This window comes from Danio rerio, chromosome 1 (genome assembly GCF_052040795.2).
Source record: "Danio rerio strain M-AB ecotype USA chromosome 1, GRCz13ab, whole genome shotgun sequence".
Taxonomy (NCBI): Eukaryota; Metazoa; Chordata; class Actinopteri; order Cypriniformes; family Danionidae; genus Danio; species Danio rerio.
In genome coordinates, this window is record NC_141021.1 from 19,144,585 (window position 1) to 19,165,531 (window position 20,947).

At 33.2% G+C, this 20,947-nt stretch overlaps 1 protein-coding gene across 2 annotated transcripts in view; it reads right to left on the bottom strand.

The window, feature by feature from the left end:
• Nucleotides 1-273: 273 nt before the first annotated feature.
• si:ch211-197n1.2 overlaps nucleotides 274-20,947 on the bottom strand; it is a 57,731-nt gene continuing 37,057 nt past the window's right edge. For both annotated transcript variants that reach the window (XM_087237019.1, XM_087237018.1), the window contains exons 13-18: nucleotides 15,332-15,431; nucleotides 14,625-14,749; nucleotides 6,329-6,572; nucleotides 2,972-3,144; nucleotides 1,979-2,126; nucleotides 274-775 (exon numbers count right to left, since the gene is read on the bottom strand). In XM_087237019.1, coding sequence (XP_087093145.1) covers nucleotides 518-775; nucleotides 1,979-2,126; nucleotides 2,972-3,144; nucleotides 6,329-6,572; nucleotides 14,625-14,749; nucleotides 15,332-15,431 — 1,048 coding nt within the window. In that variant the 3' untranslated portion in view covers nucleotides 274-517. The remainder of the gene's footprint in view (nucleotides 776-1,978; nucleotides 2,127-2,971; nucleotides 3,145-6,328; nucleotides 6,573-14,624; nucleotides 14,750-15,331; nucleotides 15,432-20,947) is intronic.

Below are 20,947 nucleotides of genomic sequence, written 5' to 3' on the forward strand. Positions count from 1 at the left end.
ACATGGCTAAAGACTCATTACAGCAGCGATTAATTTGAACCACTAGGAGTCGACTCTTTTATAGATTAATCAATAGTTTTAAACTACTAAACACTTTCAGATTGAAACATTAGCTGGATATACGCACTGTATATAATGTCATTTTCAAAAACCATAATAGGGGCTCTTTAAGATGCGTTTATGTCACTCTGATCACAAGTAAACAATGCTAAATACAAGGCAAATCATAATCCAAAAACTAGAGTAAATCAAGTAAAGCCATTTACATCAAAATCAGATGACTTTCAGTTTTATTAAGCATACTTTAAACATGCTTACAGTGCACTGCATGAAGTACAATTCACCCATTCTAAGCTGATCTAATATAAAGCAATACAATAATAAAGTTTATGACTTGAAAATCAATCATGCCTAACTACATGAAGTCAGCAGGATTGGTATGAAACATTTACTTGTATCTCTCTTTTAGTGGAAGATATAGTAATAGAAGTATCGATCCAGCGTAAGCATCATTAATTTAAGCCTCTGACCTACTCTGTTTGCTTTGCTGGCTGTGACTGGAGCTCCTGTGTTTGTCCAGTAGTAGCGGGCGGTAGTCCAGGCATCCCGACGGGTGTGTGTGAAGGGTAGAGAACACACTCTTGAGCTCTTCTTGACTCTGACACACTCCTAACAGCTGTAGCACTGCACCCAGTTCAGCCGCAGACAGAAGCCCAGAGGAGGAGCTGTCCAGACGAGTACAGGCCTTGCTGAGAGCCTTTGCCTTACGCTGGAGCTACAACACCAAAACACAAGAGGAGCATGTAGACATTTAGAAATCGCGACTTATCAGACCAGGCAACGTTTTTCAGTCTGGCCATTCTTCTCTGACCTCTGGCATCAACAAGGCATTTTCACCCACAGAACTGCCGCTCATTGAGTATTTTCTCTTGATCTGACCATTCTCTGTAAACCCTAGAGATGGTTGTGCGTGAAAATCACAGTAAATCAACAGTTTCTGAAATACTCAGACCATGCCATGTTCAAAGTCACTTAAATCACCTTTCTTCCCCCTCTGATGCTGAGTTTGAACTGCAGCAGGTCATCTTGATCATGTCTACATGTCTAAATGCATTGAGTTGCTGCCATGTGATTGGCTGATTAGAAATTTATGCCAAAGAGCAGTTGGACATGTGTCTAAGAAAGTGGCTTGTGAGTGTACACAGTACACTTCAAAAAATCTGTTAATTAACAGTTTTTGTATTTTGTGTTTTCCATTTCTTTATGGTTGTAAATAATATTTATATTTTTTAAGGAGCTGTTGACATAGCATTGAACCAGATTTTGGTTAAAACTCAATAGAGTATAAACAATTTGGATCATTGTTTTGCTGAAATGTCCACCCTGGTTTCATCTTCATCATCCTGATAATGTAGATATTGGACCGAAGCAGCTGATAATAATTTATAAGAATGAAGGGCAGAGGACTGCTGAGTAACTACTGAGAGATTTCAGCTTCTGTAAGGGCTTTCATTGCCTTTCTACACTTCCCTTTCTTCATTTTTCCCTTTTCCCCTATGTTATTTAATTTTTTTAACGCATAACTTCATTTGTAAACTAATTAGATTTGTTTTCTTTGCATATATTTATTTGTTTGGTTGTTACCAACATCCAGGGAAAATTTGAAGTCAACTGCACCATTAGAAATATGTTTTCTGGGAAAAACTGTGACATGTTTAATACTTTTTAAACTAATTTACTTATTTTCCCTGCTGTATAACTTTAAATCGTTAAAAATGTTTTTAAAAGTCACTTTTTTGAATTTTTCTACATTACAAGTTGTTGGAAGAAAGATCAAGATCCAACAATTCAATTCAAAAGCATAAATAAATGGGGAAAAATCAAAACATAAAATCACACAATATGAAAAACTACTAAGTTCTTTAATAATAATAAAAAAAAGATATTTATAGAGTATCGTCTATAAATAATGCATTACCTTTTTCCTAATGTTGCGGTTTAGTGCTTCCGGGGTGGCAATTTCTTGATTTTCTCTGGGAGTCTGCAGAGCAGCTGCCATATTGGATCCATGCTTCCATATCTGACTCTGGGATAGAAAAGGCCTGAGGAATTCTAAGTAGGATACGCTGATAAGGCAAGAAAAAGAAAACTAGGATGAATTATATGAAGATATAAATACCAGGTCATGCTTCATCTATAGGATGAAAGTGAAGTGAAGGCTTGATCTTAAGTTGGATAAAGTTGTTTACTACAAATACAACTTTGTTTAAACTAGTTTACTTTCAAAAAGTAAAACATAAAATCAATATTTGTCAATAATCTCTCTTTCTATATTTATTATATCAATCTATAAACTCTATAAAAATGAAAATCAAATCCATAAAACAAATACAAATGGTCAAGATATTATATTTTTTTATATTACTATACTTAAACAATGTACATTTATTTTTCTTTCTTTCTTTCTTTCTTTCTTTCTTTCTTTCTTTCTTTCTTTCTTTCTTTCTTTCTTTCTTTCTTTCTTTAATAATGTAACATCTTCTCAGTTATTTGAATATTTATTCTAGAATGTCTTTATTTATTATCAAAAATCAGTTTATTTTAGTTCGGGCTTTTGATATCTTGTCTTTCTTATTCTTTCTTTGCTTAATTTGTTTATATTATATCATTTCACATTCTCTCTTGTTTACATATTTATGCATTATTCTTTTACGCATGTCTTGATAAATGTATGGTACTTCATTATTTCTCTGCATATTTATTCACAATCTCTATTTTTTTTTTATAATGAACAAAACTCCTTGATTCCACAAACGCACACACACACACAAATGGATTTGCTCAGTTGTTTGTGTAATAATTAATTATTTGCGTAATAATTAATGCCTTTAGCCATTTATTTTATATTTTTTAATCTATTTACTTCAGAGTTATTCCTCCAAAAGGTTTATTCATGCATAATTGTATCTACCAGCCATCATGGTTGATGTCAAACTTCCTGGCCAGAACATCACACTCATACTGGCTGAGATGAACACACAGGCTCATGAGGATCTCTTTAAATTCGTCGCTGCTGACAAAACCAGTTCCAGAAAAATCCATTTCAGAGAACTCAGTCCAGAGCTCAGAAACAGACATCTCCACCTGTCAAACACACAAACCAGAAAGAGATTCAGAAAACTGCCTGAAGAGCAAAAGCAAACGACAGTTCTTTTCACAAAAACCTTTCAAAAGTTCACTGAACTTTCCAGTTACACAAACTCCAAATTGTATTACATTAAGATGATTATATAGAGCAGGGGTGCCCAAACTTTTTTTTATAAAGGTCCAAAAACCAAATATCACTGAGAGTCATGGGCCGAAGGTAAATATACCAAACTATATTAAAGTTGCCATGGGTCATTTCTTAATTTATTTCATGATATTTAAAATTAAATGAAACATTACTTTAAATCATATTAACTTATGCAGCAACTTTTAAAATGAGAACTTATTGCAATAAAAATATAACAAGGAACAGTGCAGTTCAATGCTGAATACACTGCTCAAGCAGAATCTGCCTTTGGCTTGATTTGCTCACCAAAGTCTCTGCATTGTCCTCTATCCATTAGGTGAGAGCTAGAATTTAAACTAAATCAAATTAATTTACTAAACAATAAAACAAACAAACAAAAGGTTACGTTAGATTTTAAATAACATCTATAAACCATCCCTATCATTCTCACTCTTCTCAGATGGGATAGTGGGCCAAGTCAAAGGTTACCATGGGCCAACTTTGGTCCGCGGGCCTTAGTTTGGGCATCTCTGACATAGACTTTATAGAAGCATATTTCTAGTTGACTGCATAAAATTGTTTCAGTTTTCTTGTTTCTAGTCCAAACATCTAAAAAAATTTAAATCAGGAAACATTTTAGGACAAGCAAAATAATCTCCAAATGGTGTCAGCAAAAATTAAGAAAAGTTTTCGCCTTTGAAATAAGATTATTTTGCTTAACTTAATTTTGACATATTATAACATGATTCTATTGACATATTGATAATAAAAGACAAGAATATTTAGATATTTATACTTGAAATGAGATAAAATTTTTTTACAGTTTTCCTAGCATGCTTTGTGTCAGACTGTACAAGGTAAACACTTGTCGAAATCAAGTATTATTCCATGCAATTTAACACATGATTAACATGAAAATGGGATAAATTAAACTAATTTTGTGTTATGTTGTGATTAACAGAGATTTACGCTATGATAAAATTGTAGGGTTGGTACTGTGGTAGTTTAGGTTGAAGATGGGCTGAGAAAAACTGAGTATACTACATAATCCACAACTATGCGTTTGAAATTGTATAAAATAAGTGTCTGATAGTTACTTGGAAAAAAACAGCTTCTGACTTCCTAACTAGTATTTTTTGTTCCTACTGTTGATGTTAATGGCTGTTTTATTTTCAACATTCAGAAAATAATGAATGAAATAATAATAAAATAAATTTCATTCATTTTTAAAATATCTTGTTTTGTATTCAACAGAAGAAAGAAATTCATGGTTCAAGTTTAGAACCACTTGAGTGTGAATAAATGGTGAAGACATTTTTATTTTTTTGGTGGGGGCGGGTGGGTGAATTATCCCTATAAATAAACTATAATCAACATTGTAATGAGTAGAGAAACGGTAGGAAGAGCACCAGAAAAACATACTCAAGTAAAAGTACCATTACCTGCTACAAAAATGTGGTGCAAGTAAAATAAAAGTATTTGTTGTAAATACTACTCAAACATGAGTAAAAAATAGCCCTTCTAAAAGTACTCAAGAGTATGAGCAGTGGTTATGTTTTTTATTAAAGGTTGATGCATTTGTATTTGGAGCAAAATCTGTGTAATTCAAAAGGTCAACAATCTAGTTGTGCCGATATGTTAACACCTAGGTTATGCACTTTAAACCCTGACTAACAAGCTATGAGTGTCAAGCAGTTGGCGTCACAAATATCTCAGGATGTTAAAAACAAGGACAACTTAAAAAAAAATTTGTATGTCTGTATGTGGTTCCCAACAGAGCCTGGTTTCTCTTATGTTTTTTTTTTTTTTTCTTCACTTTGTCAATTGGTGAAGTTTATTTTCCTCGCCACTGGCTTGCTTGTTTTGCGACTTGTGGAGCTGTGCATCGATGGATTTGCTTTTCAATGTTGGAACTTTCAGCAGTGAAAATTAAACCACACTGAACTGAACTAAACTGAACTTCAACTCTGACAACTCTGACTTTACTAGAACTTCTATGTTAAGCAGCTTTGACACAATCTTCATTGTAAAAGTGCTATAGAAATAAACTCGAATTGAATTATGGAACAGTCTGGAACAGATTCTCAAACAATGTGATAGTTATCAATTAAAAAGTTATATAAATATACGTTATTAAAGGAATATAATGATGAACAGAGCTGATTAAAAAAAACAAAATGAGAAAGGTATGATGAAATTTCAATTAATGGCTGTTTGCAATACTATGTATTTTTGGGTCTATGTTATAAAACGTAAAGCTACAAATAGAATCAAACATATAATACGTTAAAAATGCCAAAAGGATAAAATATGTCTCATTTAAAAAGAAGAGATGGAATTTAAAACCGTGTTAAACTGTATTTTGTTTAAAGAATTGTTTTGTGTATGATTTTTTTCTGTTAAATTAAATTAAATTAAATTAAATTAAACCAAGGGCAGACCCCAGATTATTCTGTGGTGCATTTATTTATTTATTATTTAAGGCCATTTATTGATGATTTCAGTCATCATACAGTAGGCTAAACAGTCTCTCGATCATTGAGTGTAATGATTTTATGTCTTCTTGGACACTTTTAATGCTTCCACACTTGATGTTTGCTGCACTTATAAAGCATCTGTGTCTTGGGGTCGCTTTGTCTGATGTAATTTTTCTAATCGTGATTTGATTGTGCAGGAATCATGGGACAGACTTTTCTACTTAGCCAATAACCATAGACAAGAACCGAATAAAGCAGTGACTGCAGGTTGAAGGAACATAGAGCAGTAAAAGTACAGATTTCAGAACTAAAATGTTTTCAAGTAAAAGTACACATTCTTAAAACTACTTAGTAAATCACCATTCCTGAGAGAAACTACTAAATTACAGTAATTTGAGTATTTGTAATTCATTACTTTACACCACTGGAGTATACTGAGGCTGAAAGCTGTGTGAATGGGAAATGGTTAAAATACAATAGAAGTATGTTCTTTTATGTAAGATTTTGTGTGAAAAAATGACAAATGTTTTGAGTAATCTGAACTCTTACAGTGAGTATTTTGACAGTACAGCCTCACCTTGGCCCGCAGAGCATCCACCAGTATATCTGAGACATAGCTGAGTCTGTTGGAGAGACGCATGAAGTCATTGTCTCCTCGTTTCGGGGGATTGCGCTTGGCATTAGGGAAACAGCAGGATCTGGGCGATGGGCCAAAGTGACGTAAAAACTGTTGAAAGTCTACAGTGCCATCCTGCTGGGTGAACAAAGAGGACCACAACCTCCGCACCTCTCCACGAGTCACCTCTTGATGGGGCACTAACCTGAGCGGGACGAGAGGAATTAATAATAGTTGAGATTAATAGGAATTATGAACAAACCTCAACTTCTTAGAAGAAAACAGACACTGTACATTCCCCCCTCAACCCCCACCAACTACATAGACTCTGAGAAACCCCTCACCCCTTTTATATGAGCTGCATTTCAGCTTAAACTTGGCAACCAAAAGCACAGAAGCAACAGTTTCTCTCACACAGATGCACAAACACAGCGTCACGCCTGAAGAAAGGACTGTACTGTGAGAAGACACACTGTGAGAGGGGAATTTGACAGCAAACAAACACACGGCTGTATCATATAATCCTCAGTTCCCTAGGGTGTGTGAAGGATGAAAAGTTACATACATTTGTGTTTTAGGGACACACATTTGTGCACAGCAAATTAAATTGTGCATCATGGTATATATATATATGTGTGTGTGTGTGTGTGTGTATAATATATAATTATATATATATATATATATATATATATATATATATATATATATATATATATATATATATATATATATATATATATATATATATATATACATACTGTTGAAGTCATAATTATTAGCCCCTCTTTGATTTTTATTTTCTTTTTTAAATATTTCCCAAATGATGTTTAGCAGAGCAAGGAAATGTACACAGTATGTCTGATAATATTTTTTCTTCCGGAGAAAGTCTTATTTGTGTTATTTTGGCTAGAATAAAAGTTTTTTAATTTTAAAAACATTTTAAGGTCAATATTATTAGCCCCTTTAAGCTATATTTTTTTCTCGATAGTCCACAGAACAAACCACTGTTATACAATAACTTGCCTAATTACCATAACATGCCTAGTAATTAACCATAATTACTAATTAAGTAATTAATAAGCATAATTAACCCAGTTATACCTTTAAATGTCACTTTAAGCTGTAAAGAAGTGTCTTAAAAATTATCTAGTCAAATATTATTTACTGTCATCATGGCAAAGATAAAATAAATCAGGCTGGGTCAGCTGGCGTTTCTGTCTGGAGTTTGCATGTTCTCCCCGTGTTCGCGTGAGGTTCCTGTGTGCTCCGGTTTGACCAACGGTCCAAAGACATGCGGTACAGGTGAATTGGGTATGCTAAATTGTCCATAGTGTATGACTGTGAATGAGTGTTTATGGATGTTTCCCAGAGACGGGTTGCAGCTGGAAGGGCATCAGCTGCGTAAAACATGTGCTGGATAAGTTGGCGGTTTATTCCGCTGTGGTGACCCCTGATTATTAAAGAGACTAAGCAAAACAAAAATTAATGAATGAATAAAAAATATATAAATAATAAATAAATAAATAAATAAATAAATAATAATAATAATGAAAAAATAACAATAATAATAATAATAATAATATAGATTATAATTATTTAATTAATATAAATATTTGTTTTATTTAGGCTAGAATAAAAGCAGTTTTAAATTTTTTAAACATCATTTTAAGAACAAAATTATTAGCCCCTTTAAGCTATATTTTTTCAATAGTCTACAGAACAAACCATCATTACACAATAACTTGCCTAATTACTCTAACATGCCTAGTTAACCTAATTAACCTAGTTAAGCCTTCAAATGTCTTGAAAATTATCTAGTGAAATATTATGTACAGTCATCATGGCAAAGGTAAAATAAATCAGTTATTAGAAATGAGTTATTAATATCTATCTATCTATCTATCTATCTATCTATCTATCTATCTATCTATCTATCTATCTATCTATCTATCTATCTATCTATCTATCTATCTATCTATCTATCTATCTATCATCTATCTATCTATCTATCTATCTATCTATCTATCCATCCATCCATCCATCCATCCATCCATCCATCCATCCATCCATCCATCCATCCATCCATCCATCCATCCATCCATCCATCCATCCATCCATCCATCCATCCATCCATCCATCTATCTATCTATCTATCTATCTATCTATCTATCTATCTATCTATCTATCTATCTATCTATCTATCTATCTATCTATCTATCTATCTATCCATACTTGTGAAGAGTTAGATAACACATTTCACTATTATATTATGGACTGGCCTGTTGTCAATTATCCTTTAAAATTTTTAAGAGGGTTGCTGAATAACTCCTAAGAGATTTCAAATGCTGTCTGGGCTTTCACTGCCTTTCTAACACCCCCCTTTCTTCATGTGTTCAATACTTTTTCCCTGTGTCATTTAATCTTATTACACATAAGTTCATTTGTAAACTAATTAGTTTTGTTTTCTTTGCATATATGGATTTCTGTGGTTGTTACCATCATCCAGTGAAAATTTCAAGTCAACAGCGCCTTTAGAGATATGTTTTCTGAGAAAAATGGTGACGTGTTCATCACTTATTTCCCTCACTGTATATGTGATATATTTAAAAAAAAAACACATAGGGGTTTGTCTGGGCTTTGTAAGAATCAATCAAAGAAGCAACAGTTTCTCAGCAGACACACACAAACACACACACACTGTTCACTGTGGGAGCCAGAGAAGTTGGCACTGGTATGTCAGCCAAACCCTCTGTGAACTCGGCTGCTGTAAAGCCTGTTAGTGTCACTAATCTCTGAGCTGGCGAGGAGAGTTCAGTTCACCTTGGACTGGTTGGCACCGTCTCTCTCAGTGTGTCTGTGCACCAGTGCCACGCCACAGATTATGCAAATCCACTCGCGATGCCCCCCATTCAGACCACGACTCCTTTTAGGCCCGCCGCCATATTCCAGCCAAAAAATGAATAGAGAGATAAAAGAGGGTGATGTAGAGAAAGAATGAAAAAACGGGTGGGAGAGAAATCACAAAGGGGTCGAAGGAAGAGCTGCGAAAACAGCACAAGGAGGGAGCGAGGAGAGTAAATAAACAGATAAATAATGTAAAGGATCGGAGGAGGTTTTCACATGGGGTGAACAGTTCAGGACTTCACCACAACAATATGTTCACGTTCACTTCACAGACTGAAAGAAAAGTGGAAAAAGATGCAGGAGAGGCTAACGAATGAAAAAAGACAAGCCGCTAAAGGAAAGAGGGTTGATATAAAAACAGATGACAGGTAAAAGAGTCTGAGAAACTGAATTGCTCCGAATCACAACATAGAAAACATGATGACTACATGATTCAAACGGCAAATAACACACATAGTGGCATGAGCACTTCTTCAATGGTGAACATTTCTCAATTTAATTTCATGTTGTGTATTTAATACATTATTTTATTAATTTTTTGGTGGGACATTAATTTAAGAAAGTATAAACTGATCTCATTTTAAAAAAAAAGGTAGAGACAACAAATCAAACAAATTCTTAAAGAAAAAGTATTTAAAAAATCTTGAAATATTGGGGAAAAAAACTATATGTAAATAAAGATACATATGTTTTATTGGGATATGCCAATGATTTATTTATAATCCAGATTATATCCAACAAGTTACTATATTATTATGTTAGTTTTTATAGATTACTTGACGATGACATATTCACACATTAATGTTAGTTCATGGTTAAGTAGTTTTCTTAATTTTTTTAGAAGTTTTAATTATCTTTTTGTCTCAGCTGAAACATTTATAAGATTTAACGCACTTTAGGTTTTTGATAATGAATGAAACTGAATAATATGATTCAAATATATGTAATAAATATTAGGTATAATTGGAACCTTAAAAGCAACTAACATGCAGTCAGATTAGACCATGTAAATCCCTGATGGATTATGCAACTAACTACAACTTTATGCAATAATATTACTATAAAAATATTAAATATTGCATAGCATTTATTTCTATATAATATAGTTAAACATTATATTAAAGTGTCCTTGCTACAATGTATGTAACTATTAATTTAACTAATGTGTAATATTAGGTAATTGCATATAACTACTATAGGTAGGGTTAGAAATAGAATGTGGTTAAGGTGTATGGTTAGTGGCATGCAATTATGCATAATTAATTGTAATAACTTTGGTAATTACATAAAACGTGCAACAAAGATGCCTTTAAATAAAATGTTATACACTATATAAACAGTTGAAGTCAGAATTATTAGTCCCACTTTATTTTTATTTTATTCTTTTTTCATTTTTAAAAACATCCCAAATGATATTTAACAGAGCAAGGACATTTTCACAGTACGTCTGAAAATCTTATTTTCTTTATTTAGGCTAGACTAAAAGCAGTTTTTATATTTTTTAAAAACATTTTAAGGTCAATATTTTTTTGCTTCTTTAAGATTTATTTTTTTTTGATAGTCTTTAGAACAAACCATCATTACACCTGCCTATATACTAAGCCTAATTACCCTAACCTGCCTAGTTAACCTAATTACCCTAGTTAAGCCTTTAAATGTCACTTTAAGCTGTATAAATGTGTCTTGATATATATACAAATATATCTTGATATATCTTGATATATATATACACTACTGGTCAAAAGATTTTTTTTCATGTTTTTTTTTCTTCAAAATATTCTGTTTATCAAGGCGACATTATTAAATGTAAAAAAAAAAGAAAGAAAGAAAAAAGAAAATAGTGTTTAAATGTTAAATAATGGAGGCTTTAGAACAGGGGTGGGCAAACTCAGTCCTGGATGGCTGGTGTCCTGCACAGTTTAGCTCCAACTCGAATTAAACACCTGCTTATAGATTTCAAGTGACCTTGAAGACACTGATTAGCATGTTCAGGTGTGTTGGATTAGTGTTGGAGTAAAAGTCTGGAGGACACCGGCCCTCCAGGACCGAGTTTGCCCATCCCTGATCTAGAACATATATTTGAAAGAGATACACCTCTAGAACAGTGGTTCTCAAACTTTTTCACCAAGTACCACCTCAGAAAAAAAATTGTCTCTCCAAGTACCACCATAATGACTGGCATTGAAATACATAGTAAGCCTAAATAAGTGGCTACAGCTCTGCACAGTTCACAAACGTGGCAGATAAAATCTTATTATTATGAACATGTATTATTGTCAGCCACTAATAAATAATAAATGGTTTGAACAATATCACACTTACAGGTAAAACATAAAGATAAATAAAATGTCAACATTTAAACTGAAATGTGATTTTAAAAATTAATAAAAAACGGCACTGTTCTTAAAACGTTAAAAGAAAACTGCAGTACTTAAATCAGTGGTCACCAAACTTGTTCCTGGAGGGCCGGTGTCCTGTAGATTTTAGATCCAACTCTAATCAAACACACCTGAACAAGCTAATCAAGGTCTTACAAGGTATACTTAAAACACCCAGGCAGGTGTGTTGAGGCAAGTTGGAGCTAAACCCTGCAGGGTCACCGGCCCTCCAGGACCGAGATTGGTGACCCCTGACTTAAATGAAAAGTATTATCATGAATAATAATACTGGCCATCCCAGGTGGGCCCCACGCAGGCCATCTCAGGTGGGCCCCATGCGGGCCAGCCCAGGTGGGCCCGACGCGGGCCAAGCGTAGCAAAGTTGTAGCTTATCTAAAAAAAGAAATTATGATAACGGTCCAAAAACTAGTACACCTATATTTATATGTTCTAGAAAAATTTTATATGCAAATTTATAAAGAGGAAAAATCAAGAGAAGCAAAAAAAAAATGGAAAAAAGTTGTAAAAATTTTGTGGTTTGTTAAATTTTGCCAATATTTTGCTTGAATTTAATTGTATTATCTTTCAATTTTTAAAGATGTTCTGTGACTAAAATATTATTTGAATAAATATATCTGTTTATTAAATCTGTTTTGTTTAAATGCACCAAAATACATTGCCTATATTCAATGAGAAATGGATAAAAATATTCATTTTCAAAATGGGGTGTACTTAATTATGGAGTACTGTATATATTTGTTGGCATGGGATCTATCTTACAATTTGAACACTTAGAATGACAGTTTTTCCAAGAGAAACGGTAATGTATTGTTTGAAAGCACTGCTAACTAGAGGAACAACAGAGACATATTGTTACGATCATGTGCACGTCTGTGCTATACAGCAATGTATCTGAAAGTGAAGCAGGCATGGGAACATCTAAACAAGCGTGCAGCACGCCATAGAAAAACCCACAGCCACAGATCTTCAACAAACACATTTGCTATTCATGGGAAAAGAAGAGCAGGTTGTTAACTTGCACAATTAAGGCATCATTTGCCAAGAGAAAAGGCCTGCTTTCCGTTGCCATTGTTTTAGGGGACAAAAGAGTGCAAGCGCTGCGTAAGAAGCATGGCTGGGAGACTCGGCTGGACGGCAGAGGTCTGGTGAGACACACAAGGGATGTTTGTGTCACGACTGCTGACTCTGAGAGACACCCAGGACTGAACACCGCAGAGAAAGACTCAGAGATTTGACATGGTGCTAAAGACAATGAGGAGGAGTGCTTACCACATTCCAGCATACTAGAGTGTGTGTGTGTGTGTGTGTGTGTGTGTGTGTGTGTGTGTGTGTGTGTGTGTGCGAGAGAGAGACAATTTTCAAACTGAGATGCTAATAGACCTAATAAAGATGTTATGCTTGAGAAATTTGACCAATTAGCTATTTTATATTCATGTGTTTATTGGCTCCTAAAGATTGTTGTTAAGGTGAGGCACTGCAGTTCAAAAACGCGTTTTTTTTTTGTTTTTTTTTACTGTCGATTTTGAAATAGCCTATATTTTTTTTACAAAGTACCTTTTCAGATGAATGTAAAGAAAACAGCAGAAATACACCTTCACGTTTTTCTTAATTCATTTGTGTCAGTAGATTTCAATAACATTTCATATTTTAAAAGATTGTTTATGACAGTATTACTTTAATGTAACTAATTAAACTAAGTTATTCATGTTCTAACTTAATTTTAGAAGTTACACAAGCTGTTTTAAGTAAGTTTAACATATGAACTCATAAGGTTAATTTGAGTCAGTTTAAAAATTCAAGACAACCAAATTTTTTTACAGTGTAACCTAATTAACTTAAGCCTTTAAATTGCCCTTTAAGCTGAATGCTGGTGTCTTAGAAATATCTAGTAAAATATTCTATACTGATACAAATCAGTTATTAGAAATTAGTTACTTTGTTTGTTTTAAATATGTTAAATAAAATCTCTCCATTAAACAGAAATTGGGGAAAAATATAAAATAATTTAAATTAAACAGGAGGGCTAATAATTAGGACTTTAATATTACATACAGTCTTTATAGTTTTATTAATTTCTGTATTCCGTTTATTTTTAGACATTTATTTACATTGTTTTATGATATTTACATATTGTTTACAATTACTTATTCCAAATGTTTTACCTATGGATATGTTCACGTATAAATACATAATTATAGAGTGATACACTTTGTCTGGCTTTTTGTAGTGTTTTTTTTTTAAAATATTGAATAATAAAAAGAAATATCCAAAATTCCTGGCAAACATCTCAGCAGTCACACAACATCATAAGATGTTAATATTAGGTTAGATTTAGGTCATGATGTCAGGTGACCAAAATTCAATGTCTAGCCAGCGTCTAAGTACAACTTTATTTTGGCGTCCAATAACGTCATCAAATTATGTTGATTCTTGGTTGATTTTAGGTTGTGTTGGTAAGTGACAAACATCCAACATCTGATAAATGTCATAGTGGTAACATCCACACATTGTCAAGGTGTAACATGATTAGACGTTGATATTTGGTTGATTTTAGGTTGGACATTGGATATTGACTTCGACCTGACGTTGGGTTCTGACGTCAACCTGATTTTCATTTCCAAACAAAATCAAACGTCCCCATGACGTTGGGGTTCAACTAAAATATGACGTCATGTTGATGTGCTGTGCCTGCAGGGATATGGGCTAATGTTCCAAATTTCAGCTAGAAAGAAAGTGCATATTTAATAAAATTAATCATGATAACATTTTACAACCAATCTTATTAACTAGGTAAGGGTTATCATAACAATTTTTTTACCCTGTCCACCAGCAGTGTCTTGCCTTAATAATAAACTATAATCCCCTGGTAATTGTATTGTGGCCACTAATAATCCAGTAAAATCTTTGCAACATAAGAGAATGTAGAAGTAAGGGAATATTTTCAGTTTTATTACCTTTTCAGTAACTGGTACATGTCCTCCTGAGTGAGACGTCTGGTGTTTTTCTCATCCAGCTCTTCAAACTCTTGCAGTACATCTTTATAACGGTTTGCCACCAGACTCTTCACCAGGCTAAAGAGCTGAAAAATAACCAATTCGCATTAATAGCACAGAATTTATATGAATGTAATCTTAAAAATATATATTTAGTATAATGTTATTTTTAATAAAAATATTTTAAATATTTAATAAAACATTTAAGACAATTTAAGACAATTTAATTTTAAGATGTAATAAAAATTATGAATGAAAATAAGTATAAAACATAATAATAATAATAATAATAATAATATACCAATAATAATATTAACTATAAAATATAATAATAATAATAACTATAAAATATAATAATAATAATAATAATAACTATAAAATATAATAATAATAATAATAATAATAATAATAATAATAATAATAATAATAATAATAATACTAATACATAATGTATTATTATTATTATTATTATTGTTGTTGTTGTTATTATTATTATTATTATTATTATTATTATTCAATAAAAACTGCACTAATAATTAAATTAATTTTGTATTAGTGTTATTATTTCAGAAGTAAAAGTTCCAGAACAGGAGAAATTCTGGAAAAATTCCTTAAAAATATTATGCAGCACAATAATATATATCCTATAAAATCCTTTGAGGTCATACCTGGAGGTCACGATGATCATCTTCTGAGCCCTTCTCCTTGGCCAAATTGTGGTTTAGGGAGGGTTGAGCTGCTACCTGGAAGAGACTGGGAGCTCCTTTCCTGAGAGAACAAGAAAATGCAAAAGTCTTTCAGACCATGGCTTATTTTTGCACTCAGATTTTTCACTTAACCACTTACTTTCAAAAATGGGCCTATGGGTAACTATGAGTAGGATATTGTTCAACCATGACCTGAGTTATAAATACTAGGCAACACACAGGCCAAGCATACCTATTCACTATATTAATGGTTGAGCTTTACAAAATGGGAAGTGGCAAAAAAAAAATATATATATATAACAAAAACACTGACAATGTCGGTCTTTACCATCAGTGCAATAATCAATCAACTAAAAAGGCCCTGAAACCAAGAAGAAGAAGATGTGTGTCTACAGAAGAACAGTTTAAGTGATTAAAAATATTTAAGTAGCACAGCTCAAGAAGTACAGAAATGAGTTGATTCCTGGAGTCAGAACGTCTTCAAACTACAAGTCACATACATCACCACCAATGTGACCCTGGACTCAAAGTGTTACATTTATTGATGGTTACATAAACCATTACATTTTATTTTTTAAATTACAAAAAAACTGCATAAATAAGCTTTTCATTGATGTATGGTTTGTTATGATAGGACAATATTAGAGTGTACTCACACTAGACATGGTTGTCTTAAATAGTACCCAGGTGCAAATGTCCCCTCTCCCCTTCCCCTCGGCCCGCACTCACATTGCATTTTTGCCTTCCAAGCCTGAGCACACTTACGTCATCGATAATGCAACTGTTCAGTTTAACAGAAGACAAACCATAGAAGCCTTCTTGCTCCGTAAAATGGAGACTGCTTTAGTTAAGTTTTATACTAATTTAAGTCGCTTGATATGCAGTGACACACAGTCAAATCTTTTTCTGAAAAGATCCACCAATTTTGAGGCTCATAAATGTTCTTTAAAGTCATTGTGCTGCACGCAGTGTTGGGGAGTAACTAGTTACATGTAATGGTGTCACGTAATTTAATTACAAAATAAAAGTAACAGTAATTTGTTACAGTTACTGAGAAAAAAATGTGTAATTAAGTTACAGTTACTTGTGAAAATGTTAAAGATTACAAATAGGGTTACATCTAAAAATGTTTTTTTTTACATCTGGGATATGTTGAATAATATTAATCTGCTGCTTTGCTTGTTTTTGATGTGCACGATGCCTTCTGCTGAGGACATTTATTAAAGCGGTGCTATTCTGATGCTTTTGATTTGCAGCGCACCCACGGGCTTAAATCTGAAGCTTGAAAATGATTTAGTTGAAAATGTCCATTTAAACACTTAAAAGTAATCAAAAGTAATTAGTTACTTTACTTTTATAAAGAAATCGAAAAGTAGTGTAACTTATTACATTTTAAATAGGGTAATTTGTAATCTGTAATCTATTACATTTCCAAAGTAACCTCCCCAACACTGGCTGCAGGTATTAGGGGGTGTGCTGAAGATGCAGCTGTTGTGCAGCCGGGGGTTTGTATCTTTAATAAACTATGACGGTTCACGTTCATTGAAAAGTAAGAATGATTAGTAAATCCATATGAAACAGTCCCTTAAAAGTGAAGTTGGGTCCTCAGTTTCGCACTCAGGTGCGCTTTGCACTCACACTACATGTCACGATCCATATATGCATGTTCTTTTGTTGTTAAGTCTGTCGCATGGCTGTGTTTGTTTACCTTTTCTTGACAGCGCACATTCCAGTCAGCTGACTAATCAAATGAATTGGTTAAGTGTAAGCTTTAAATAATTCTATGTGAATCACGTTTGAATCTTTGGATTTGAATCCCTAAAGAATATATTTGTTTTAAACCAAAGCGCTGATTTCTACACTAATGCATTAATAAAGTCTAACATTGTGCTTGTTTAAAGTAGTTAATGCACCATGAGCAATGTGAACAAATGTCAATTAACTACTGTTAAAAAGGCTTATAAATTCCATAATAAATGTATATCAAATTGTTTGTCCATGTTAGTAAATAGATGAATTTCTAATGGACCATTTTTTCAAAGTGCCACAGAAGAAATAAATCCACTTTGTCCCGTTCTCGCTTGAGTGGCAAACAGGGAGAACTACAAGACCTGACACCGAAACAACCTCACAGCTTTGAGAGCAACTGGACTGGTCAAACTGGGCAGACACCTGACCTTCTTGAAGTGTGAGCCCAGCTACGAAGAAGCACATGAGAAAAGCAGAACACACAAAGCCCAGCCTAGGCTAATGTGTTCCCTGTGCGCATGGATGAGTTGATGGGGGCCGGACTCGACCGAGCACAGAGACGAGGCTCTTTTGTGCTCCAGAGAGGACAACCACACCCCAGGCTTTAGGACAGTGGCCTGGGCCATTTTAAGGGCCACGGTCCGAACGAGGTGGGCGTATTGCTGGCTTGAGAGGTCACGGGCCGGAGCACAGTTGCGTAAAGCAAGAAACAGAAAAGGAGGAACAGAGAAAGATGGCGCAATTTCAAAGACAGAGGTGCTTCAAATAACGTTCAAAGACGCAACTGGGAGTGACAATGACCGCAAGAGGCACCGTGTTTGTGTTTGTGCATTGTGTCGATGACATCACGAGGGATTTTCTCAAGATAAACGGCTCTTTTCAGCGGTTAAGCTGACCTGAATGAGGCAGGAATAGCAATAGGCCGTGACTGTATGGTGAAATAAGTGTTTACAAAAAGCTCTGTGAGAAACGCTCCTGAAAATGGTGCTAAACAAAGAGGGAGGCTTCACTTGGAAAAGCGCTCAAATATAGAAGTAAACAAGGATGATTCTGGAGGTTGAGTGTATTAGTGGACACACTGGATGGAAAGGGACGAAGACCTTGTGACCTAGTCAGGACATCTCAGCAGGACTTCTGTGTCCAACAGGCCTGACACAAAACACACACAGCAGGACGTGACATCGGCCAAACGGCAAATAAACACACTTGAGCATCTTACAAACAGATGCATGTGCCAAAGATCCACCGAGTCAGATCACAGAAAATTTGAACTGCTCTTTATATTAAATATTTGATTTCAAATAAACTGTGCTGTTAAAACTTAAACAAGGTTTTATTTGGCTCTGTGTTAGCTTTCCCTATAAATGAGAAGTTTAAACATGTCATCAAATTGCCAAAAATTGTCAACCTTTTTATAGTCAGACTATCCATATTTCTGTTGGCAAAAACACAGTCAGTCATTTTTGCCCTGCAAAACTGAATATTTACTTTAAATTTAGTCATTTAGCAGATGCGTTTGTCAATAGCGGCTTACGATTAATGAGGCATTCCCTGATTCAATAAGAATAGCTAAATTATTAATTGCATGCATATAGTTAATTATCTGCATATACAGTAATAAATATTAAAATCTGCAAAAAATTAATGCAGATATGTTCTGTAAATCTGAAATGTTGTAAAAATTTAAAAGAACCAAATTAAAGAATAAAATAAATAAATAAATAAATAAATAAATAAATAAATAAATAAATAAATAAATAAAATAGCAGCTAGGTAAAATCAATCAAGTTTTTCGAAATAAAACACTAAAATTGATGTTTGTGATTACATAAATTAATTATAAAAACATTTTTAATATAATTCTGCTAAATATATCTGCACACGTTAAGAGTCTACTTGAAAATTTGAAATTTGTTTTGGATTACGATTTATAGTAATGCGTTTGAGTACAATTAATTGTATATAAAAGATTGGCTGTTAAACATTCAGCTTTAACATCACAGGAGTAAATAATACTTTTAAGGGAAAAAAATATTAAAATAACTGATTAATTTGTTTATTTTTTATAACTTTTTTAATTGAATAAATTCAGTCTCTGTGTGCCCTTTTTTCAGAATAATTAAAGTATTAACCATTTATATATTTATTTGTTTGCTTGTTTGTTTGTTTGTTCATTCATTCGTGCTATAAACTTGCTTTAAACTGTAAATAAATGACAAACTTGCATTAAGCTGAAGGTAATTCACATGTGTCTCTTTTATGCCCATCAGGGGGCACATGACTCTGAAGATCACTGAAATCAATGGTTAGAAAGTTTCCAACTTCATTCAAAACCACTTTTTGTTGTCATTGCTGTTGTTCACACTTTGGAATTTGCACTTTGCTTATCAGAATTAAAAAGTCTTAAATATTTGAGAATTTAACGATTTTATGCTGTAGTAAACTAATGATTATATTTAAAGGGATGGTTCACCTGAAAATTTCTATTTACTTACTATTTACTTGCCCTTGAGTGTTTCCAAACCTATATAAAAACCTTTAAGAAAGTTTTTCTTTCTTTTGAACACATAAAAGCTGAAAACCATTGACTTCCATTGGAAAAACAAAGGTTACAGGTTTGCAACATTTTTCAAAATATCCCCTTTGGGTTTAACAAAAGAAAGAAACCCAAAGGTTTTAATCAACTAAGGGGTGAGTAAATGATAGAGAGTTTTTATTTTTGGGTGACCTATTCCTTTAATAGTTATTGTTTACATAACCATAAATATGTTGTTATATAAACATATATTCTTAACAGTCCAATTCAGTTCAAGTTTATTTGTATAGTGTTTTTCAACATTATTATTGATACAAATCAGCTTTACAAAAAGTGCACATTATTGCATTACAATAAAAATAAGAAAAGCTAAGCTTATTAGTTACCATAACGGTATTTTTTTTTTACTACTAACTATAACTAATTAACTAATAACTTTTTACAGTTAAAGTTATTACATATAAACATTGTTAACCTGCAGTAATATAGTATATAGGTGAAATCCATGTATTCAATGAAGTGTTTTTGTGTATTAAGATGTGTTGTTCTCCAAGATTTCCAAGTCTTCATTGTTTAAATGAATTCACATGGTTTAATTAAAGGTTTTCAGGATTAATAAAGTTCATTATAAAAGAACATTAAATGGTAACACTTGATTTTGGTGGTCCATTTAAGTATTAGTACACTGCTTAATATCTGTTGATACTGCTTCTTCAACAGACATTTAACTGACTACAAGAAACTTAACAAGTACATGTCAATTTACACTAATCCTAAATCTAACCCCAACACTAATCCCACTCGAACATTCTACTTATAATTTAATGAGAATTAGTTGGCATGTTTATGCAATGCAACTTAAATTCAACAAATTGACCATTAAAATATTGTGTGACCAATTAAATAATTAAAATTACACCACCAACAACAACCTGTAACTGAACATTTTATAATTTATAAACTGCCCTCACTGATCTACTTATATCTTAAAGTTATGATGATGTATCGGTGTCTTTAGATCTTCAACAAGCTCAGTATGACTTAATATTTGAGATTGCCACCCATGTTCAGATGACGTGACTGAAAGTCTTGGCCTCAGACGACTTATCTTCAGAGAGAAGAGATGGCGTGTTGTTTTAACAGACGAGGGGTCGCTTGAACTCCTTGCAGACCCACTGTTCTCCACAAGCCAAGATAGAAGGATTTGACATTAAAAGAAGAGGGAACTCAAGGGAGGAAGGAGTCCCATCACTTGCAGAGACGAGACGCCCACAGAGATAACCTCTTAGTGA